Source organism: Dermacentor albipictus, chromosome 8 (assembly GCF_038994185.2).
Source record: "Dermacentor albipictus isolate Rhodes 1998 colony chromosome 8, USDA_Dalb.pri_finalv2, whole genome shotgun sequence".
Lineage (NCBI taxonomy): Eukaryota > Metazoa > Arthropoda > Arachnida > Ixodida > Ixodidae > Dermacentor > Dermacentor albipictus.
The window spans coordinates 127,880,357-127,904,652 of NC_091828.1; the positions used below are offsets into that span (position 1 = coordinate 127,880,357).

At 49.6% G+C, this 24,296-nt stretch overlaps 1 protein-coding gene across 1 annotated transcript in view; it reads right to left on the reverse strand.

Moving 5' to 3' along the window:
- Positions 1-669: 669 nt before the first annotated feature.
- The window catches only part of LOC135918983 (nidogen-like), a 44,020-nt gene continuing 20,393 nt past the window's right edge, over positions 670-24,296 (reverse strand). The window contains exons 2-13 of the mRNA XM_065452714.1: positions 21,955-22,445; positions 20,366-20,589; positions 19,580-19,822; positions 16,435-16,635; positions 15,752-15,970; positions 13,281-13,538; positions 10,596-10,815; positions 7,893-8,206; positions 5,110-6,022; positions 3,549-3,833; positions 3,370-3,485; positions 670-2,489 (exon numbers count right to left, since the gene is read on the reverse strand). Of these exons, the coding sequence (XP_065308786.1) occupies positions 2,368-2,489; positions 3,370-3,485; positions 3,549-3,833; positions 5,110-6,022; positions 7,893-8,206; positions 10,596-10,815; positions 13,281-13,538; positions 15,752-15,970; positions 16,435-16,635; positions 19,580-19,822; positions 20,366-20,589; positions 21,955-22,445 (3,606 nt within the window). The 3' untranslated portion in view covers positions 670-2,367. The remainder of the gene's footprint in view (positions 2,490-3,369; positions 3,486-3,548; positions 3,834-5,109; positions 6,023-7,892; positions 8,207-10,595; positions 10,816-13,280; positions 13,539-15,751; positions 15,971-16,434; positions 16,636-19,579; positions 19,823-20,365; positions 20,590-21,954; positions 22,446-24,296) is intronic.

Consider the following 24,296-nt stretch of genomic DNA (forward strand, 5'->3'; position numbering starts at 1 on the left):
TGCAATGCCAACTAGCCCGTGCCCAAACCCTGCTACCAGAGAGAACCAAGGCATTTTAGTGTCTATATGATGATGATGCCCTTGATGAGTTTGGTGCACACCTTCTCACAGGGATTGGCCAAGAGTCGGGTCTCTCCTCAGGAGTCCACACGGGAATGGTGAAAAGCACATGGGTTTGCCAAGCCTAAACTTCGTCCTTCTGACTTCAAACGGGTTTGTGACCTTGCAAAACGAATCGCCAACAAAATATTGCGTTATAAATGCAACAATCGACAGTGATTACGCATGTGCGAAGATTGCCTTGCTTCGCTTAGAAAGAGATGAATGCTCAGAAACCTAGGAAGATAAAACGTGATAACTAACAAAATGTGAACGTTTGAAGCCACACGCAGGAAGATTAGACTGACCAATCGCAGCAACAGATTTCCTTCTAGTAATTTTTGTATGAAACTCGATGTCAGCGACACTTTCGCGGTCTGTGAGAAACGCACCTGGATCGAGTTGTTTTTATCTTTTCATAACTTTTTTTATTATTCTCCGGTCAAATACAACGTAACAAACTCCACAAGAGATTTCACAGCGTGTGTGTCATTGATGAATGCGCTGGACAGCCTCTTACATCTAAAGTACAGGTACAGCTTGCCTATATTATTCATAAGAGAAAAACAATTGTTTGTCACAACCAATAATTTATTGTTGTTTTTTTCACAACAGTGTAAAGCATCCAATTAAATCACTGCATCGTGCGAACGATGACACTAGTTATCCGGACATGCTGACAGACGATGGTTGCCTTCGCGCTGAGGCCGTAAACGATGCCCCCGTCGTTTCGTCACGGTGATACCATACAGGATCTACGTTGCGCAGGTGCTGTTCGGCCACGGACGGTATAGCTGGTCCACGCTTAAACTAACGCTTTGACGGCACCTAAGCAACCCGATAGAAATACTGACAATCCGTGTAGGACTGCGTTGAGCCGTCAAACTAACGCGCACCTGGCAGCGACAATGTACATGTGTCTGAAGAAACAGCGCTTCAGGGAGGGACAGGATCGAGGATGCGATAGACAAGAGCACTGAATAGAAACCGCAATGACTATTAGCGGTGAAAGGCCACATATATGCAGACATCACCAATTACAAGAAAGCAGGACGCGTTTACAAATCGTAAAAAAAAAAAGACAGAACGAGTCGTTATATCTATAGAATGCGATTTGTAACCGTGTCCTGATCTCTCACGCTTGGCGATGGCCGCATATATGTGGCCTTTCAGCACGGATAAGCATTATGGTCGCTATTCAGCGGTGTGTGTGTGTGTGTCGTCTCCACTTCAGTTCAAAAGCGATGTTTCTTCGCCCAAGTGAGCACCCAACAGGCCCAGACTGGAACTTTGGTAATGTCCATTTATTTTGACTGTGTAGCACTTACGCGGAGTTGCAACGGAAAGCGTGTGTGTGAGCAGCCCGACCCACCGAGGGCAGCCCAAGTAGCGTTTTTTTTTTTTCTTGACAACGGCGCCAGGTCGTGGAACACTCCATTTATTGCGAAAACGCGCAAAGTGATGATGATGATAATGACTTGCTCGAAAAAAAATTTGCGCGTTTTGATTGTTTCTAGGCGTCTTTCTTATTATACCTTAAATTATGGCTTTAAATTATCTCCTGCGGTGGCGAGTCAGCGGTCGGAATGTGAAAAGGCAAAACAGCCTAAAACAGTGTCTAAAACGGTATCGAATTTCAAGATAGTGCTTTTGCCTAGAAAAAGGCAGCTTTGATGCATCCAGATGGCTAGCAAGCTCTTCGGCATGTCTTCAGAAGTAGCGGCAAACGAAGGCGCACATGTATATCCTGAACTTTGGGATATTATGGGGGAACGTATTGAACAAGGCCGAAGTCAGTGGAGTAACTTTGCAATTAAACTTGTAAGAAAAAAAGTGCAGCTAGGACTCTAAAAGGCGAAGTTGTTGTTCTACGGTGATCAAGATTACCGACACAGCTGCCCACCTGGAGGTTTCTGCTTCAAACGAATTGAGAATACTTCCCCGTACACTGCTCGGCCTCTCGGGCCTTTCCCGTGCGTTGGGCGCCTTCCGAAGCGTACAGCTCCTACGCGTAATTGTACACCTGTCTGTACAATGCTGATAAGCCCCTCCCCCCTTCACACTGAGAAAGATAATAATTGACCGAGTCACCGCTTATCTCTACTGCAGCCACATCTGTTAAACCAACAAGAGTTATGCAGCGTACTCCAAGCACTTATTTTTTTTTTTTTAGTATTCACTATACATCGGCCCAGATTTTCGAGCAAGAATATGATGACGGGTTGTTTTCATGTTAAGAGGCTCGGTCAGCGCGCACCAAGGAGGGCCTCAGGCGCTGACTTCGTTGCAGGCCGTGCTGTTGCCGCCGCAGTGACACGTGCGTCCCCACTGTCCGCTGGGCAGGCACAGGTGGCGGCACCTGCCGTTCAGGTGGCTGCAGGCATTGGTCACTGCGGTGGCGGAGAGAGGAGCAGGAGGAGCAAAGCGTCAACAGTGCTCGCATGTATAGACAGGCCAATCTACAGCGATCTAACTTATTTGCTGTAGAGTACAACTTGCCTCGCTGTATAAACTACGTGAAAGCTGCAAATCGCGTCGTTGATTATTCATTGCAGTCACAAAAACGGAAACGTTCTGCGTCATCCCGTTTATTATCGTTGCCAGAGCAGCTATGTCCTTTGTGTCTGATACCTCGAGGCACTTGCGAGGCATTAACGAGGTGCACGCACGCAGGATGAACGCATGCAAAATCAGTACTCAACGTAAAATCTGCAACCTCTTGCCGCGGGCTCCACAGACATCTGCTGGCTTACTCCTCGTTTGGAATAAAGTTTGTAAACAGGGATGAAGTGCCTCAGACAGGCTGGCCAACGTTTCGATAGGAGGACCTATCTTCGTCAAAGGTCCTCCTATCGGTCCTCCTATCGAAACGTTGGCCAGCCTGTCTGAGGCACTTCATCCCTGTTTACAAACTTTATACCACAGTGTGCTATTCCATCTGTCAGCCCCTTTCTTGTTTTTGGACTTCCTCGTTTGGAAGAATGCTTTACTAGGATACTGACTCGAGGCCGCAGGAAACACCGTCGGCCGTACGTCGAAAAATCGGGAGGTGGGGGCAGGGGGGAGTCCCCTCATGCTACGCTTGAGCGAGAGATACCCGAATGCTTGGGTCCGATACGTTTCCCCATGGCGTATGCCTTTAACTCCTGCTGACTGCATTTGTCTATGATATGTCTACACATTATCGTTGATTCCTAACAACCATATTTAGCGATCACCGATTGCAGCGCATGCCAGCCGCCCGTCGCGGCTTGTTCTGCGCTCACTTACGCTGCGGGCACTTCTCCGAGACCGCGGTGATGCCGTACAGCTTGCCGTTGCCTCCGAGCGGCAGCTTGAGGGGCTCGGCCGTGCCGCCGTTCCGGTCGACCATGTGGATGAACGGGCTGCAAACGAAGCGAACCGGTCAGTTGCGGTCGGACACGGTTCAGAGCGCGGACCATGCTCACATTGTCCAGTCTGTCCAGTAGACCTTTCCGGCAGCCACGGCCAAGCCGAACGGGTACTGGGCCGGCGTGTACACGACGCGCCGGCCGAGGCCGTTCAGGTTGACGCACTCAACGGTGCGCCGCCCGGCGTCCGTCCAGCACAGGTCGTTGTGCTGCAGGTCGAGCGCCAGCATGTTGGGCGTCTCGAGGCCGCCGCCCTCCACCAGCACCAGCCGGCCCGAGCCGTCCATGTGGCACGACTCGATGCGCGGCGACCGACGGTCCCAGTCGCTCCAGTACAGGCGCCTGTGTGCGCGGGATAGAGAGATGAGCCGCGGTCCGTGACATCAGCCGGCTCATGACCCTGGATCCCTTATAGAAACGTGTTTGAACTTCCTGTAGGCTTTCTTACCCTCGTGGCAACATCTCGTATACCAAGTCTAGAGGTTTTCTGCTTACATCCTGTAGCCTTGCCGCAGAGTTGATCCTGCGCGTCAAGTCTGCAGGATCATATAGGATGTATGAAGAAAACCTACAAACTTGGAGAAACGGGTAAAGTCAGCAAAAAAGGCGTCATGAGGGACAAAAAGATTTATACAGAAGGTCTACAGAAATGTCAGAAATGTCCGGCACGATGGCAGAGATCGACCGCTAATTAGCGTCTCAACCGTCTAAGACGTAACATTAGGCTGCTTATAGACATGTGCCGCTGCCACTTACGCAAGTTCGCTAACACCACGTTAATTCGACCCAAATTGAATATGCATCTGCCAAAGTAGCTACGGCGATGTCCGCCGTGTTGCCACTTGGGCGACGGTTTCTGGAGAACGAACTTGGCAAATGGCCGCCACTATAGGCGCGAGCTGGGAGACAACGCGCGGGGAAAAGGCATCTCGATTCCCACGAACTACACCAAAGAAGCTTCGCGTCCTCCGATTCCCACAATGCAGGGATCCGCGTGTTTTAAAGCTGATAGCTTTCCTTGGCTTCCTCTCCTGTCTTCATGGTCGGAGGTTGGACTTCCGTGCACTGTCGCTACAAAGCCACCGATTCAATGAGCACGTGCTCACCTTGCAACCAATGTGGTTTAAAAATATTGTGAGACAGTAACAAAAATTATGCGTGGTTCTGCTATCGCAAACACCAGAGACCAACGGAGCTGGGGGAAGGCCAGTAATCTAGTATCAAACCACACACTTAGTCTAACTTTTGCTGGGCTCTCCCAGCTCCGCTGGTCTCTTGTGCTCGCGATAGCAAAGCCACGCATAATTTTTTTCCACTGCGAGAAAGCATCGCTGAAGCGAGGGCGCGGGTTTTTATTGGAGAGCAATTACGTCACACCACCTATGTCCCCGCCCTGCCCCGCCGCTCCCTCTTCCTCGCTAGGCTCCCTCCACCCTCGCCGCGTCGCTATGCTGCGCGATGCTATTTTTATACTCTGTTTTCACTCTCTCACAGCTCTGTCTCTCCCAGCTCGGCGAAGCTGCGGACGTCAAGAGAAACCCAGCGAGGTTTTAACAGCTCCACTGTTAAAAACAGAGAAAAGAAAGAAAGGAAAACCTTCTTGGTTGCGAGCGCTTACCCGAGCGCCGGGTGCACAGCGATGCCCCTGGGGTTGACGAGCCCCGTGTTGACGATCACGTGGTGGTAGGCGCCGTCGAGGGAGGCAACCTCGACCGTGTCATCGACCGAGTCCGTCCAGAAGAGGTTGCGCGAGGCCCAATCGATGGCTACCCCTTCGGGCGAGCGCAGTCCCGCTCGGAACACCTCGGGTTCCGATCCATTGTAGAAGGCGCGCCTCACGGTGCCTGACGCGGCGTCCGTCCAGTAGATGCGATGCTCGACGCAGTCGGCCGCGATGCCCACCACCGTCTGATGCGGCTCCATCAGGAGTAGTCGTCCCGGGCTACTCTTGCTCGGCTCTAGCGGCATCTGCAGGATGGACATGCCCTGGCCGAAGAGCAGGTACTCCTCTCCCGTGGCCCGGGGCGCCGGCGCGCACGTCCGCCCGTCGCCAGTGAATCCCGGCTGGCACTGGCACACGTGGCCCGTCGTGTCGGCGGCCACGCAGTCGGCGTTCCTGGAGCACAGCGAGGGGTCGTCCAGGCACGACAGCGGCCGCTCTACCGTCGGACGGCACACGTAGCCGTCGCCTTCCGTTCCGGGCACGCAGACGCAGCGCTGCGACTGCGTCGAAGGGTCGAACACGCATCGCGCGTTCGGGCCGCAATCGCACGCCGGGTCGACCGGCGGCCTGCACGTCCGGCCGTCGCCTCGGTAGCCGTGGGCGCAGACGCATCGGTAGCGCTGCCCGTCGTACGCGCACTGGGCGTTCGCGTCGCACTGGTCGGCCGACGAGCACTCGTCCAGCGGCTGGCAGCGTCGCCCGTCGCCCTCGAAGCCCTCGAGGCAGCGGCACTCGCGGCGGCCGTCCGCCATCGCCACGCACGCGCCGCCGACGGGGGCGCAGTCGCCGGACGTCTCGCAGCCGGGCTCTGGGTCGCGAGAGAACGCGCTCGCTTAGCACCGGTATGAGCGGGGATGCGCGAATATTCGAATACCAATCGAACAGTCAGTCCCTGTTATTCGCTTCTCATTCGATTCCACAATTCACTATACAGTTGACTCTCGTTAATTCGATTTTTCGCTTAATTCGAACACACCGGAAAATTGGACCCCCGCAGACGATCCCTCATGCTCACAGCGGCTAATAAGACTTGAAAAACAATAAATTCACCATACGGCGCTATACTGCTTTCCTATGCGCAACGGTGCCAGCGCTAACGTTCCCAAATGCCATTCTGTGCTTAAATGTCGGATATGTTGTCGGGGTTGGAAGTGATCAACCAAAGCTCGGTAAGTCGGTTGGGTGTGGGTGCCCACGGTAAAAATCCAAATGAGACTGTGCAGGGTGACATGGATTGGGCCTGTTTTGAAGTCAGTAAAGCGCAGTGCGAAATTAGTTTCGAAGAGGTACTCTCGAACACGGATGAAAATAAATGGCCGGCTAATGCGCACAAGCACGTGTACCTCAATAGCTCAGGACACAGAATGGAGGAATAAGAGGTCAAGAAAGTTGGCAACCAAGTGCAGGATAATTGGAAGTGTAAATAGAAAACCAGGAATCATCAAAAAGAAAGTGAGAGAAATAAAGACAGTAAATTGGCTGCAAATAATGGAAACGAAAAAGACCGTGGACATTTACAAGAATGGGAATAAAGAAATTAGAAGGAAGAATCTGCACTATAAAACAAAGGGCAGTGCCTTGCTATTCGAGGCTCGAGCTGGTTGTCTAAAGTCAAAAACATACCGGAGCAAACATTCGCAACAAGATGAGCCATATGTCTGCTGCAGCAAAAGTCCGGAGACCACTCAGCACATCCCAACGGAATGCGCGCGTTGGAATCAGCTAAATACCATAATCTGACATTATGAGCTACCATTATTACTTGAAAATCTACCTAAGGCGGGGCGAAAATCGACGGGATTCACCTTCTGCTAAGCTCCGTCGAGACAGACGCTGACACTAAACGGGTCGCTATGGAGATCATAATAGGGGGCAGGAGTGTGCATGCTGACTGGTCATTGCAACTTTGAATTATCCGGCGACGGTCAATTTTAGGATCAAAATAACGAAAGTTTGGGCCTATAGAAATGTAGGGGCGCCAGAGGCGACCTTCATTCGGGATCGAGTTAACCGAAAATTCTAATTTATTGGAGTCAAATTAAAGAAAGTCCACGCGACCATACGTTTCATTCCCATGCTGGCTGAACCACCATACTTGCGGCTCCCGTAGACACTAGCGCCAGAGTTCCCTCTAATGATATCTTAAAAATTTACAAATACTGTCTCAGATCTGAGACATAGCAGGAGTGAGTAAATACATTAGTACAACATACAATCAACATGTCACATGTAAAGGAACTGCCTTTACAAGACTATCATGCGGCAAGCCTCGGAGATATCTCGGAGGTCAAGCTTACGGGGAAAGGAACAACGCCTCACTCTTGTAATGGCATCGAATGTAGCGCATGCAAGAACAGGGACACAAGAAGAAACGAAACACAAACGCAAGCGCTAAACATAAACGATAACTTAAAACAACAACAAAAAATTTTATACCCAAACAAGACCACGTGCACAGCGATTTTAGTTCCCCTATCGTATACAACAAGGAAGCAGGAAAATAATTTTTAAAATAAGCGAGAATATGAGTAGTGTTTTAGCAGATGCAGCCACCTCGAAAGGAATGCGCAAATAATCAAGCTCTCAAGCGGACAAAGAAGGCCGACCGATGCATCGGTCTTTACTCCACGTCGTTCCACGAGGTCCGAAACCTCGGCCCGTCCTCGCCGACGCCTCACCTCGGCTGTGCACGCACTGGTAGCCGTCGCCGCGGTAGCCCGGCATGCAGCGGCACTGGTGCTGGCCCGCGGAGGCGTTGTAGACGCACTGGGCGTACGGGTGGCAGTCGGCCACCACGTTGCAGCCGGGCCTCTGGGCCCCGCCGTGCGGGTAGCACACGTAGCCGTCGCCCGAGAAGCCCGGGTTGCAGGCGCAGTAGTACGAGTCCATCTGCATGTCGTACGTGCACTGGGCGTCCGAGTGGCAGTCGTTGGCCTCGAGGCACGACTCCTGGGCGCAGAAGCTGCCGTCGCCTCGCCAGCCCGTGCGGCACCTGCGAGCACCAGGACCGCCAATTGGGCACACCCCACGCGCGCGCACACAGTATACCGACTGCTTTGTGTTGACGGCGTGTTGACGCGTTCCTCGTGTTCGCGTGCTTTTCCTCTGCTGCAATCTGCCTGTGTTTCTTGCATTCTTATTCTGTAATTTCGTTTTCTGACGTGGCTAACTCGAACCTTATTTTGCTGCTTGAGTCTAAGCAGTATGCCCATCTGTGTACTAGCCCGGTTTCTACTGTCTGTACCTCTGCCCTATGGGGCTTTAGTAGGCACGAACCATGTATATGCAGAAACGATGCTGAATTAATTGTTATTATTATTGTTATTATTATTATTATCGAGTAGTATTATTTATGTTCTTCACACGTAGTCTTGTGTTTCTGCGCATGTCTTTGAGGTATTGTGCGCAATTTATGAGACTTTTGAAAACATAACGAATAAAGTCGCAGTTTCGCCCAAAAGGCAAATCACCGATTGCGATAGCAAGGCATCAGACAACCATAGGAGGTAACGTTCGTAGTTTTATCGGCCGTATAAATTGCACAGTACACATTCGATCGCTTACTAATTCATTAAAAGCATGCTGCCACGCACGCGCAGGGAAACATGAACAGGTCTCTCTCGATGACTGCGAACACTCGCTGTCACGACGCTCACGTGCATTCAGGGGGCAGCTTGCGCTTCTGCGGCCTCTCGCTTCGACGCGTCTTCGAAACTTGAGATTACGCGATCTCTGCAGAGCTATCTGCGCGGAAAGACAGCGAGCGTGCAGCCACTAACCGTCTCGGCTCGTCCAACCTTCGCACCCGACGGCAGTGCTGGGCAGTATCGAAGATACATGTGTCTTAGGTACTAGCTTAGATACTCTTTGGGTATCTTGTATCTGTATCCTGAGACGTCTAACAAGGCGTTTATCAGCATCTGTATTCCCGATACTCCAAAGAATGTATCGTGTATCTTAAGATACAAGATAGTGCTATCGCAACAACACCGCACGAAACTACAAACGTTGGCTGAATTCCGCTTCTCAAGCCGAAACTGCTGCCACTAAGCCACCTGAATAAAACTAAAGGAAGCGACATTCTTTTATCTTTCCGCCAGAGCCCTCCAACGAGGGCAGGCGATGAGGTCTGTGCGTCCCTATTGGTGTAGCAGAGTCACGTGGTGGCGCGCACGCCGTTTCGACAAAACAAACGCGCGAACATCTGCGCACAGCCGACCATTTGTTTTCTTTATTTTATTTTTTTAGTTGCGTCGCCGCCGTGCTGTGCTGCGTACGCCAATGCGTTCGGCATCTTTCGCTCAAATTCTGATGCCTCTATACATGTCGTTATCGAAGTTTCTCTTGCGTAGTGCTTTGTTACATAGCCTGAAGAATGCAAGAATGGGGTTGCCTTGCGTCTAGTGGCTTTCACACATTATTTAAGTATGAAAATATTACACTTTGAGCAAAGCGAAACTTTTGAGATACTAACATATATTTTATTCAAATGAAACAATGTTCATCGGAGTTAGGAAATTTCCACGCAACCATTTTTGTGCATACGTGTTTGCTGCTACGTCATATAAATCAATAACGAGAAATTTGCGAACTTACCGAAGTATCTTAATTTACAGACAGTATCATGTCGGATACAGTAATTACGGTAGCATCTTGTATCTGTACCTCGAAAACATGTTGCCCAAGTATCTTGCACCGTGTCACAATACATTTGCAAGGTATCTTTGCCCAGCCCTACCCGGCAGAGACAGGGCGCGGGCGGTGTGCGCGCGACTGCCACGGCCGGCCAAGAGGAGAAGGAGTCGCACGCTCACCTGCCCCCCCCCCCCTCCCCTAGCGCGCGATTGATCATAGTACCGCCTCTGTCGTCTATCCTTCTCCGTGTATAAGAGTGTCAATTTGCGCTCCTGCCCCCAAAAGCTAAATACTCAATAGGACCGTTTGGCGGGCTAGTTGGTATGGCATATGTACAGCGCATAGCGCAAACGGATCACACGAGGCGACAGAAGGACCGCGGCGTGTCACCGTGTCGGTGCCGCGTTCCCGTCCTTTTGTCACCTTTTGTCTTCTGTTCGCGCTACAATGTAAAGTTTCGTGCAATATGACCTGCAATACCAGTGCCCGTGGTCGAAGGGGCTCCAAGACTGTACGGCTTGGACAAACACAGGATAAGTTCCAGACCTAAACATAGTTTCAATTAGTGGTATTTATTAGGCCGCTATTTCGCATGTCAGACCACCGCGCAGCCCTGGAGCCCCTTCGACCACGAACAAGGGAGTTGCAAGTCATATTGCACGCGACTGTACATTACGAATACTCCCGAGAGTTATGCTTCGGGGTCGAGGCAAGACACAGCGCCGAGGTAATATATACACACGCACTTGCATCCGTACGTCCTGGTCGGGGGGTCGTACTGGCACTGCGCGTGCTCGTCGCACATGAGCGGCCTCTGCCGGCAGTCGGTGGCGGCTGGCACGCACGTGCTGCCGTCTCCCGTGTAGCCGACCGGGCAGCGGCACTGCGGAGGGTGGCGGGGGCTCGGCTGCACGCACTCGGCCGCCGGGTCGCAGCGCAGCGAGGCGCACGTCGGCGCCTCCAGACCTGCGGTGATCGAGGGGCCGAACACGGCTCGAGTGACTTGCGCGCGCATTGCAGGGGAAATGGAAAGGCGACCCGTTACAACTAAAGATTCATTCAGTTATTTATTCATATACGCGAAGGCGCGTATACAGAAAGACCTTGGGCAAAAGTAAGAACTGTGCCGGAACTGTTAAGAGGCGTATCACGTTCAAATCAGTTGTCACGCCCGTGTTAACCAAACATCTGTTTCCTCACAGAATGCGGAAATGAAATTGCTAAGCTCTTGGCGTAGAATCTGTAGATTATCCTTTTGCTCTATGAAAGCTACCCTGCTTTATCCCGCGTTTTGCAAGCTTTAATTTGCCTATTAAACAGTTCCAAGTGTAGCGCGCCTGTCTTATTATGTCATTTAGCGTTACAGATGGGAGTAGTATCAAAAGATAAAAAGTACACAGTTACATGATGAAGTAGTTATAGCCAGTGTGTCGGAGCGTTTAGAGCGTTTAAAGCTGTGTCGTATCGCTACAACTTGCCTTGTCAGTAAGTTAACTGGTTATATTGATTACTGAGAAAAATAATTACATTACACTGAACGCTACCGCAGGCAATATTAATCGAATAATTATAAAATTACGAGAAAATCGTAGTGTCGCCCGAAAGGAGAAGCATTAACAGCAATAGCAAAGTATTAGACATTTGCACAAAGTACGCGGTGGTCATTTTTGTTTTCCAGAATTTAAAAAAAATTGCCTGTGGCACGTAACGTAATTCTTGTCCTGGAGCTCGATTATTCTGAGAGGCGGACATTATTCTCAGGAGAAATCGAAACAAATTCATTAATTAACTTCTTAATTACTGTACGGTATATATCGCAATTTACGAATCACAGTCGGTGAGTTTGGAAGACTTATCCACTTGAAATTAATCTCCAGGATGACAGCAGTTTCGTGATATTATTTCCCAAAGTGTGGCACGATATACGTGAGTGTTCCAGTTACTTTTGCGCTTCAATACACAAAAGAGCGTTTTGTTAAAAAAATGTGGAACAGTGCATTTTTATGGCGACTTTGATGGCGCATATCTCCAAACTGGTGTCATTGTGTAAATTCATTCCAAGTGGATCTGCCTTGCAAACCCACCGGCTAAATTCATAAATTGCAATATGTGCAATTCGTATCGATCGTCTAACGTGTAAATTGCAGTATCTTAATAATTAGGAAGATAATTAGTTATTTTTACTTAGTTGAATATGCGCTTCGATTTCTCGTGCAAGTAATGTGCGCCTCTGGATTACGTTATCTGCAACAGGAGATTTTTAAAAATTCTGGAAAACTTAATGGTCACCCTCTATATACGCTTTGTATCCCGTATGGATTATAGTAAACATTCACTTACTAACAAAACAAGCACGGTGCCACTCGCACACAGACAAGCGTGAACTTATCTCACTCGATGACCGCGAGCACTCGCTGTCACAGCGCTGTCACGACGAGGAACGCCGGCTGCAGAGGGGAGCGTGCCCTTGGTCGTCGCAAAGCGGACAACGTTTCGTGCAGTCGCTCGCTTTAGCACTTCAACGGCGCCGCGCCTACAAAACTCACATTACGCGGCCGCCAACACTACACGCGCGGGAAGACAGCGCGCAATGCAGCCACCAGGCATTCTCGGCTCGCCCTTGCATGCTCGCCCGTAGATCAGGCGCCCGCAGCAGATGGCCTTCAGCGTACGACGTGCGAGCCGCGTATGCGCTCGGCCACGAGCGTAGGTATAAATACAGAGCGGGATTGTACGATGGGGAAGGGCGCCATTTCTGCTTCCCTGCAGGGAGCACGGCGCGGCGCCCTCCATAAATCGGGAACCAGCTCGCAATTAAGGAACGCGCTCTCTCCTCCTCTAGTCCGGCCTTGAGGCAGAGCGGTCTCGATCACGTGATCTCGAACAATGGGTGTTCGCGGGAGAGGGGGCACATCGAGCAGCCATTCTTCGCATTCGTAGTACATCACCTGTACTCCAACATGCGGCGCGTGGGACGCTCGTATTCTCCTCGCACTTGGAGCTTGGGCTTTATTCGAAACAGCACGGCGACGGCGTCAACGTGCACACTTGATATCGCAATAAATATGAAATTGATTGCAAGTTATTCAGTACACGTAATTTGCCACGTACAAGTCTAGATAACCCGCAGTGGTCACTTAGTGGCGGTGGCATCACGCTGCTAAGCACGAGGTCGCGGGCTTGACTCCCGGTCACGGCGGCCGCATTTCGATGGGGAAGGGAGGAAGGGTTCGTGCGAGATGCAAAAACACTCCTGTGTACCGTGCATCGGGTGCACGTCAAAGAATCATGCATAGCTGGTCAAAACTAATCCCGAGTCACCCATATACGGCGTGCCTCATAATCGGATCACGGTTTGAGCGCGTAAAAACCGCGCAATTTAGACTTAGCAAGTGTCGGCATGCCACGAGTATACAGGGGCGGGCACTAACGCTGGCAGCTGACGCCGTCGCCCGTGTAACCCGGCCGGCAGCGGCAGGCGAAGCCCCCGTCCGTGTTGGCGCACTCGGCGTGCACGTGGCAGTTGTGGCGGCCGCTCTGGCACTCGTCCACGTCCACGCAGGCGGCCGACGCCCGCTGCGGCAGCGTGAGCGCCTCGTAGCCGGCGTCGCACTGGCACCGCTTCTCGGCGCCGTCCGGCACGCAGCGGCTGTGCTCGCCGCACTCGACGCCCTGGCACGGGTCGCTACCTGCACCGGGGGCGACGCGGGCCGCTTGAAGGACGCCCGCACGAACTCTCACGCATGCCGTCAAGAGGCTTCGGCCATGCACGGGAAGTTGTAATTCGCCGTCTATAGGAAGCATTCCCCCGCAGGCATTTCTTGTTTTTTTTTTCTTTTTAATATTGTTACGTTACGAGAGGTGACAGGAGACGTCAAATGCACGCGGCGCCGCTATGCTGCCAGGATAGAGCTTCGTAGAGACACTCTCTGTGTCTCTCTCTTTGCCTTGTCCGCAAGCTATACATTCCTTCCCCGAACTTCTTCCACACCGGAGTCGCGTCTCCTATGCGTCACTCCCGAGTGAAGTCACGTAACTCCCTTTAGGGACCCTGTGCATTAAGCTGTTTTGCTGGGCCGATCAGTGTGACAGTGGGCACTGGGGCTACTCAAGAGGAAGCTTTAGCTCAGGCCCAACTCCGACGCGGCCTATTTAAATACATGTAAAACGCAAAAACATTTGTCTGAGATAACCTCTGGCCTGATTTTAATAAAAAAAAATTTGCATTTGAGAGAGAAGGCTAAATTCTAGTGATTGTTGGAAGCGGAATTTCGATTTATGGCCTGAGTGTTTTTTTAAAAGGTTTACAAAAATTCAAAAGTCTGAAAAAAATAGAAGCACAAAGTTTACCAATTAATGGATTCGCATCAACAACAGATACCACGGTTCTGCAAACGGCATCCCTTAGATAATTCAAAGCGGACAAATTCGATATGTCGTTTTATATCTTACGTGAATTCGTTACGTTGTGTACAAAGGGTCTGCAAAATCTGTATTTTAATATTCCAAATTTTTTTAGATAGATGTATAACATATAAGTTTTGTCCGCTTTAGATGTACTATTAGATGCGATTCACAGAATTGTGACCTCATTTTTCATTGCTGACTTACAGAGTTGTAAACTTGACAGTTTCGTTTTCTGAGGATGTTCGATTTTTGCCAATTTTTCTTTAAAAATTGACGGCCTAAATTAGAAATTCGAAACCAAGAGTCACTAGATTTTAAGTTTTTATTTTAAATGCAACAAACCTCGCCAAATTTGGTGAAGTGGTTGCCGAGAAAAACGAATTCTCCTTTTACATGTATCTAGACAGGAGCACCCGAGCTAAAGCTTCCTCTTATGTTTGCTTTCAATCCTATATATCGCCATTTCAAACACTCTGTCTTACGTATACACCTGTAAACATTACAGCATATACTCTCTACATGACTCGTTCGCTACACAACAGTTACCATTATTCGTACAACCGTTCTCTACCAATCGTGGATGCTTCGCATTACCTAGACATCAACTACAGTTGAGTGTGCCAATTTCTTTTCTATCTGCGAGGCTTTTCAAGGAATAACTATTTCGCATGTTACAGCACCTTGCAGATGCGCATTTACGTCAAATCACGTATTATATGGGCGCATTCGCGCGTTCAGTATGCGACGCACTACATTTTTGTCGCGAGTGCGCAAGCGGTGCGCTGTGGTAGCGATTCGCAGGCATATACTCCGATCGTTCGGTGTAAAAAAATGTAGAGATCTATAGTACGCCTTCCATGTATTGATTACGACACGTGTTGCGACATAGAAGTACTAGTACACGCGTACATTGTTTATGTTTTTTCGGAGACCGCTTTTCACCGGCTAGCCGCTGTCACAATGTTATCGGCAAACGCATAGCACGCTTTCATCGGAACTTTCTGGAATGTCGTCGTTGGCTCTATCTATTTGTCTACGTTGTCGCCGCACTTCGTGCAATCATGCGCGACGCGAATAGTGTTGTATACATTCTAGAATGCACGCGAGCACAATAGCGATCAGGCTGGAGTCTATACGCCAAGTAGTGTAGCCAACGCCTCCCAGCCACGGATCGAATTTAGGACCGCCGGCTGTGCTCGCCGCTATCGTTTTGCTTTGAGTGTATAACTTGACCTTGTGGGCACAACAAGTTAGGCCAATAAAGAGTTACTTTCGTGAGTCGCTGTTTTTTGCCACTGTCTGGCTCTTCATCGTCGTGCACTACAACGTGACATATGTGACGCACTATTTTTTTGGTCGCTAATGAGAGCAAAGAGGACGACGCGGAACAAATTTTAAAACACAAAAAGAAACTGCAGTTCCTCAGTATACGCGCTGTTAACAGGCTAACGAGATGGAGCTGCACATAGATGTATCTGAGCGGCGTCGCACTCACCGTCGACAGCGGTGACCTTGGTGGTCTGCGCGTAGCGGACGATGCCGTCCTTGTCGGCGAAGTCAATGAAGTTGCGCGAGACGTGCACGCGTTGCTGCGGCGCCCCCGCAGGTATGTGCGGACACTGGACGAACGACACGGTCGTGTCCACCGTGTACTCGATGGGCAGGGAGCTGCCCTCCAGCTGGAACGAGTGCGACAGGTGCGACTGGACCAGGCCTGAAACAGGAGGCGGCGCGCAACTCATATACAGGCAGCCGCGACTTTACTACTACTACTACTACTACTACTACTACTACTACTACTACTACTACTACTACTACTACTACTACTAGTGACATAATTCTGGCTTAACAATACAGATATCACACTCTGGTAACTTAGCAGTAGTAGCATTACGTAAATGTCTAAGGCTATCATTAAGATAATAACTACTATTACTACCGCTAACTACTACTGCTATTGCTGCTACTACTACTACTACATACTGCTGCTACTACTGGGAAAGGGAAAATTGCCATCCGCCGAAGTGTAGCACAAAGCTACGAAGGAAACCCCCACGGGTTTCCTTCGTAGCTTTGTGCTACGCTCGGGTGGACGACAATCTTTCCCTTTCGGGATATTTCCTCCCCTATGCGGGATTCCTCATTGATTTGCCATACCGCCAAGATACCGCTGCGTACCCGCACTGAGGAGGTTGTAGTCCTGCGTGAAGTCCTCGACGGTGACGCCCCTGCCTTGGGCCACCGAGGGAAGGCTTCCGCGCACCTCGATGCGCACCTGCATCATGTTGAACACGTCGAAGCCCTGGAACTGGCCGCGGACGGTCACGTGGTGGCCCGTCTGCTTGAAGCGCACCTCCGAGGTCAGGTTGCACTCGGCGCCTGGGGGGAAGGATTGTCTCAGGAGAGGAGAGAGGCAGGGGGTCGAACCCTAAATTATTCGTTTTTCGTGCCCGTCCAACTCCGCAGGGCGAGAAAATGCCGGTTTTTTAAAAGCCACGCTCTCTTTGTCAACATTCCCGGTCTAAGCTGACCATGGCTGCCGCTGTCTTGTCCAGCTCCCTTCCGCAAAGAAAATAATCTAATTACGTCTTCGCAGGTAGAACCTATAGGCCTCCCAGCAAGCGATGCTCTAATAATCACGCGTATTTCTTTCACGCCATCGCCACGTAGCTCTTTGAGACTATAACTGGCACGTGCGCCAAGTCTCGTAGCATTTACACATGCGTGCGCCAGTTCCCATTGAACGCACGCGCTCTTGCGCTATAGCCTTTGTGCCCTAGGCTACCAGTTTAAAAATAACCACTGGTGTTACTGAGTTGATTAACGACCGCAAGATATCGACTTCTTCCGGCACTGGATTGCATAAACTCAAGACACATTAAAATGTACATAGTACCCTATAGCACAGTCCTTTCTCGTTTGTTTCAGCAGTCCCTATAGCAGTCCCAACAGGGGACGTACCGTATGACTGGAAGGTCGGCAAAGTTATACTCTTTTTTTTTAAGTCCTGTGATAAAAGCGCTGTTAGCGATTACAGCCCGATATCACTAACGAGCGTTCCCGGTAAGCTACTAGAACACAATCTTTTCAAATGTAGCGCATCGCTTGGAAATTAACAACTTCTTTAAATATCAGCATGGTTTTAGAAGACGACCATCATGTGAAACGCATTAAATCGGGTTTACTACAGTAATTTTTCTAAACATGAATACAGGACCCACAGACAGATTCCATTTTCATCGACTTCGCCATGGCTTTCGATGGCATTGCTCATCGCCGCCTCATAGCTAAACTTTCGTGCTTAGACATCGATTTCGTAACAATATTTTGGACAAGAAAATTTTGACACTCCGTGAGAAATTCACCGTCGTCGACAATTACATCTTCAGTAATAACGATGTAACATCTAGTCTGTCACAAGGAAGCGTACTCGGACCATTACATTTTCTGATTTACATTAACGACCTGCCATCCGAAATAACGTCATTCATCGCTTGTTCGCAGACGACTGCGTTGATCTGTGGTCAAATCTGCTCGACTTCTGATCGCGTCACCCTTCAACGAGATATTGACCGTATTACTAACAGGTGCTCTTGACAAATTACCCTAAACACTGATAAATGCAAACTGATAACTTTCATCCACAAAAAGACATTTTCTGCTTTCCATTACTCACCGGATAACAACCACGTTACACGCATCAACTCATACCAGTACCTCGGCATTCTCATCACACCAGTTCTGTCACGGTCCACGCAAATATAAACAATAACTGCTAAGGCTTGGCCTACGCTCGGTTATCTTAAACGTAACCTTCGCGGGGCTCCTGTCCTCACCAGACAAATTGCATATCAGACGTTCGTGAGGCCTCGACTCTAATTTGCGGTCACTATTTGGTCACTGCATCAAGCTTACGTAATCGCGTCTCTTGAGTTAGTTCAAAACCGTGCCGCCCGCTTCGTTGTCAGAGATTATCATCGCGACTCGAGCGTGACTAGCATTAAGTCATCCTTATCGCTCTCATTCCTTGAATCACGAAGAACCATAGCATTAATCTGCCTGTTTCACAAAACAATCCATAACACGCGCCCGTCCACCCTGCTCACTCGTCTACCTCGTACATCTCGGCGTCTGCACAATCATCTCACTTTCCGGCGTTTTTCTTTGGCCGGGCCGACGCTTTGAATTCATCGGTGCCGTTCTGCATTTTAATAACCTACCAAACGACATAGTTGACATTTTTGAGCCTGCATATCCTTCAGAACACGCTCAAATAATCCATCACAGATAACCGTAATGAGTACCTATGTTATCGCTAGCGTAGTTGTACACAGTCTTCGTTGCTCCATTTCTTGCGTTATTTAAATTTGTTAGAGACTTGTTGTTTAATACTTAACCGCTAACCTTGTATAATTCATTTGTACTCCTTTGTTTTCCTAATTCCATATCATCCTTCTCTCACGCAATACTCCTTCGGGAGTCTGTGAGGTAAATAAATAAACGTAGTGGGTGGTGGCCCTCTCTCCAGTGAGCCCGAATGGGAAGAGGCCCTCAAAAGCCCGGACCTCAAACTGCAATTCAAGGCCGTCCAGAGGGCCCAAGAACTGGCGGAGCGTCACCACGTTCCCGTCCCGACTTGGGCGTCGCCTACGGTTTCGGCCCAAGGAGCTCGCCGCGTGCGATCTCCAACGGCTTAGACCCCTCAGGACCTCAATAAAGTTCTTGACTGACTGATAGTGGGTGGTGACATCTTTTAAGGCGTTTCTCCAACGCCTTATTAACTGATGCGCTGCACCGTTCGCTTAAACCGGTTACGACAGTGCGTGAGAACTGGACACACAGACACACACGCACGCGCACACATACACACACACACACACGCACACACACACACACACACACACACACACACACACACACACACATATATATATATATATATATATATATATATATATATATATATATATATATATATTTAGAAACGAAGGTGCACACTTACGAAAATTGCATCTTTAATGTTTGTAACGTGTCGGCCGTGGCACGGCCTTCGTGCCACGGCCGACACGTTACAAACATGCAATTTTCGTAAGTGTGCACCTTCGTTTCTAAATATATATATATATATATATATATATATATATATATATATATATGTGTGTGTGTGTGTGTGTGTGTGTGTGTGTGTGTGTGTGTGTGTGTGTGTGTGTGTGTGTGTGTGTGTGTGTGTGTGCGTGTGTGTGTGTGTGTGTGTGTGTGCGCGCGTTCGTTTTCGGTTCAGTGTTCCGCTTCGACGCGCTAGCGAAGCGCAGAGGGCACCCACCGGTGAGGACGAATCCGCTGCGCGCGCGGTCCCCCTGCGGCAGCGCGAACAGCCAGCCGACGACGTCGCCCAACACGAGCAGCGCTCGCAGGTCGCTGCCCAGCGACGGTGGCGACACCCGGCTCAGCGCCGTGTACGTGCGCCCGTTGGTCGTGTCCACGTACGAGTGGAAGTCCACCTCTCCGCCGATGGGCGCGTCGTTCAGCGAGCCCGTCAGCTTGCCCGTCACGCGCTGCGGCGAGCCTGCGTAATTTGAACGGGAACGCACACACCGCTGGAAACATCCTCCTCCGACGACGACGAAATGCTGCACGAATGGGAGCGCCAGGCATGCACAGCCGTCCCTATAGTAAACAAACTGTTGGCTCGATTCGCGCTCAAGCTTAGCACATACTATAGCATTTTCTCAGCCAGTTTGGATTAGCCCCGCGTTTACGGGCAAAGTTGATCGTTCTTTGGCGGTCATTTATACTGAAGAAAGTAGATCTCGTATAGTAAGTAGCAGAAGAAAGCGGAAAATCTTAAAGAAATAGCAGATTTCGCAACTGCTTTCCTGGAAGACGTCAACAATCAGCAAATTCTGAAGCTTTATCAGTGGATCACTAAATATTTCAAAGATCAGAAAATCTACTGGTAAGTTTGTAGGTCTGGTAACACTGGTGCACAAGCCGCGCGCGTCTTCTTTCGTCCGCGATTCTGAAATCCACCCCTAGGTGGCTTTCGATGGCGACCCTACAGACCCTAAAAGTGGTGCACAGTGTCTACGGCAAGCTGCACGAGACTGACCGTCGGCGATGCAGTTCTTTCCGTTGCCGAAGAATCCGCGGTCGCAGTGGCAGCAGAAGCCGGTGTCGTAGTCGCGGCAGACGGTGGACGGGGGGCAGGGCTCTCGGGCTGCCATGCAGGTGGCTCCCCCGCTGAGTGTTTCGGTGTTGACCAGGTCGGGACCGACCACTTCGCTGCCCGAGATGTGGTACAGCCACTGGCCCGGCACGGCCGTGTTGCTCATCCTGCGGAAGAAAAAAAAAACGGAAAAAGAAGTTGCTTTATATGCGCCATGTACGCGTGGCCACTTACGTTCAATGCGCCATGCACACAGAGTTATACGTTACCGTAAAAGCAGCTACGCATACTATAAGGAAAGTCGCGTGAGCTTGAGTCCGTATTCGCAACGACGAAGATGACCGGCTGAAGCAGTTTTACAGCATTTAATTTGCCACTTCACGTAGATTCCAACATGTGCGTTGGATCTGCGAATTTTAAGAGCAATTTGTTCACCTTTGTCGGCGTCTGTTCTGAATTTCCCCACGTGAACAACTTAACGTGAACCGTATAGCGCGCCGCAGACGTGACGCAAGACGATGGCATACGTGCACATCAAGCGCGCTTCATCTGTGTTCTACCTGCGCCTTGTGTCACGTATATCGCACTACAGTACATCGTGTTCAGTCAAGCTAGCTTAATTTTAATGCGATAAGCAATCTTAAAGGGTGCCGTTTCTTAGGCGAGTTAGACTTATATAATGGTGTGGGCTGCGCTTTCGAAAACAAGGACACAGTAATGCACACAGATAAACAAGCAGGAACAACTGCTCCCGTTTGTTTATCTGTATGCCTTACAATGTCCTTGTCTTCTATCTATCTATCTATCTATCTATCTATCTATCTATCTATCTATCTATCTATCTATCTATCTATCTATCTATCTATCTATCTATCTATCTATCTATCTATCTATCTATCTATCTATCTATCTATCTATCTATCTATCTATCTATCTATCTATCTATCTATCTATCTATCTATCTATCTATCTATCTATCTATCTATCTATCTATCTATCTATCTATCTATCTATCTATCTATACTTATTTCCAATAAAATTAATTCATTATTTCATTTAGCCTTTTTACACTGCTCTTCTAAGTGACCGAAGTTGTCTACTAGCTTGGGCGCTTGGGTGTGTGGTGGCCTGCTGTCTTCCTCTCTCTCTCGCTCTCTATCATCTTTCTGTTCCCCCTTTGCCGTCTCCCAGCGTAAGGATAGCCAACCAGACGCCCTTCTGGTTAACATACCTGTCTTCTCCCTTCCTTTCGTCCTTCCCCTCCTGTCTTACCGAGCAGACAGCATGGGTCACAGCGGATATACGGGAACAGACAACTTGCTGCTGGCTGCTGTCTGACACAGTAAAAATTTGGGTCACTGGGTATATGCGCCCGAAGTGGCAACTTACATTCCCACAATTACTTAACATGAACATAATCGTTAACATATCTACCAATAATGACTTGCCCGCCACCACTCGAATGCTAATTGCATTTAGTCATCCTCAAACGGGTCCTCCTGCTTTTTTTTTTTCTCTTCGGCGCAACTTACTTGTCCAGGTTGACCACGTGGTCCGTGCCGGATCCCCGGAGCGCGGTGAAGCGGCGGCCGTCGCCGGCCATGAACCCGGCCTGCGCCTTGGCGTCCGGATGCCCGGGGCTCTTGGGGTCCGCCAGCACCCACTGGACGCCCGCATGGGGGTACAGGAGCAACGCGTACGCCCGCCCGGGCTCGGAGCCGACGACCAGCTGGAAGGTGTTGCGCCGGTCCGCCTTGCGCTCGTAGTGGCCCACGCCGTCCCACGTGGCCACGAACAGGCTACGCGCGCGGAACGACGCGCCGGCCGCGAAGTTCGTGCCGACCAGCTGCTCGAAGCGCGCCAGCAGCGAGGGCTCCTGCGTCTCGCGGTAGAAGACGCGGCCCGCGCTGCGGGTGTCCACGTCCGAGTAGAGCGGCGCCATGATCGGGTACGTCAGCGGGAAGGGGGCGCTGAAGAAGCTCGGCACCTCGGTCAGGAACGACACGATCCCGTTGTCGTTGACCTGCGCACGCCGACACCGTAGTTGCGCGTTATACGGTCGACTGCCGTCAATTTGAGCACAGTTAATTCGACTCTCCGCTTAATTCGAACGCACCGAGAAGTCCTGGCAGGATACAATACATTGCTATGGAATGGAATCTCGTTTAGCTCGAATGCGAAAGCATGCCGCTTCGGATAATTCGACCAATGCATGCTGCCCTGCATGGGTTGATTTAACAGAATTCGACTGCGTACATAACCAATTGTGCCAAACATTTGTACAGTCCTTGCCGAAAGTATATGGGTCACGCTGCCTGCGACCGCCAGGCTGACTGCAGGTTGTTTAAGGGAGTTACTTTGCTATTCTAAGTTCCAACTCCCTGGAGATGGAAAATAACTCTGGCACTCACGATACAGACACTTGGAATGCCAGGAACGCCACGGGAACCTCGCAACACAGCCGAAAGACATATATGGTGAAGAAAGAAGCCTGTGTGCTTCTGGCAAAGGCTATACATATATGTTATCCATTATAAATACACATTACATATCCATCATCTAGAAGTCAATAAGTCTATTCACAAACGAGAGAATATCGCAAAGTGTTCTTGACATCACCACACCTCCTTTTACACAGTCAAATCGCCGTTGTTTATTAGTGATCATATAAATATTAAACAAAATAAAAGGCACGCATTACGGGCCAAATGCAGAAGCAAGACATTGACATCAACCTCACGCTGTTCTAATCAATAAACCACTATGAAAGGACCTTCTGCTCTCGCTGCGAAAACCTTAAGCCCAAAGCGTATTCCACGCCCAAATTTTATTTTTCTGATTGACTGTTTAGAAAATTTGCGCTTTGGGCTATGTCTAAAGGTTTCGTTTACCTCACTTTCATTGAATTTATGCCTCTATTGCATTTCAGGTGCGGGCTTTTCCCTCATTTCTTATAAATTTTTATTTTGCATCGTGAGAGAGAACGAGAATCGAGAAGGGTCATACAACAGCATTACCGGTAGCTAGGTGCATATCTTGGCAGTGCTCAACCCCATGCAATCATGATAAATAAGATATAGCTGCCTCAAACGGATTATAAAATGCAGAGCCCTCTGTACTCTGGAGTGTGAGTGATTTATTTGTATGAAATTGGAAATATCGGCAACTTATTGTGCCGCAGGCTTCTCTACAAGTAATGAATTGCTCAATGATCAAATGACGAAAATCATATGTGATATGAAAAACGATCCGGCAATAAAGCACATTTCGCCAAACGTGCTAAAACAGTGAGTATTGTATTGTAAACAGTAAGTATTGAATGCGATATCAGCTATATGCTCCGAATTGATGAAGAGCTCCCGGAAAAGACGCAAAGGGAGTACAAACTAATCGATCGGGACAAATTTCGTGCAATACGCACGCAGCCATCCAACTTATCAGGAGAAAACACAAATCACACGATAACGAGCTGGACCGAGTAGCTCAAAGCAGACATCGTAGCCTCGGAACGAACGATTACCACAGACGTTAAGGTAGAGAGAATGGACAGTCGGCTAGCGAATGTACTCGAAGCCAAACGTTCCATATTAGCCAGGTGTAAGGGTCAACGTTTCAACAGGAGACTACGAAGGAAACTCGCCGAACTCAACAAAACCATTTAAGAATACTGCTTTGTTCTCTTCCGACAACAATGGGACGAAGTCTGTAACTCCCTCGAAGGGCAAATACGCAGAGGGAGTGGGTTGAGGCTCATAAAACACCTCCTCTACAAAAACGGAACAAAGTCCAAAACTATGCAACGGATCAGGCTAAGCAAATTAGTACACCGCGCGAAGCAAAGCAGTACTGCCGAAGCACTTGCAGAAGACCTTGT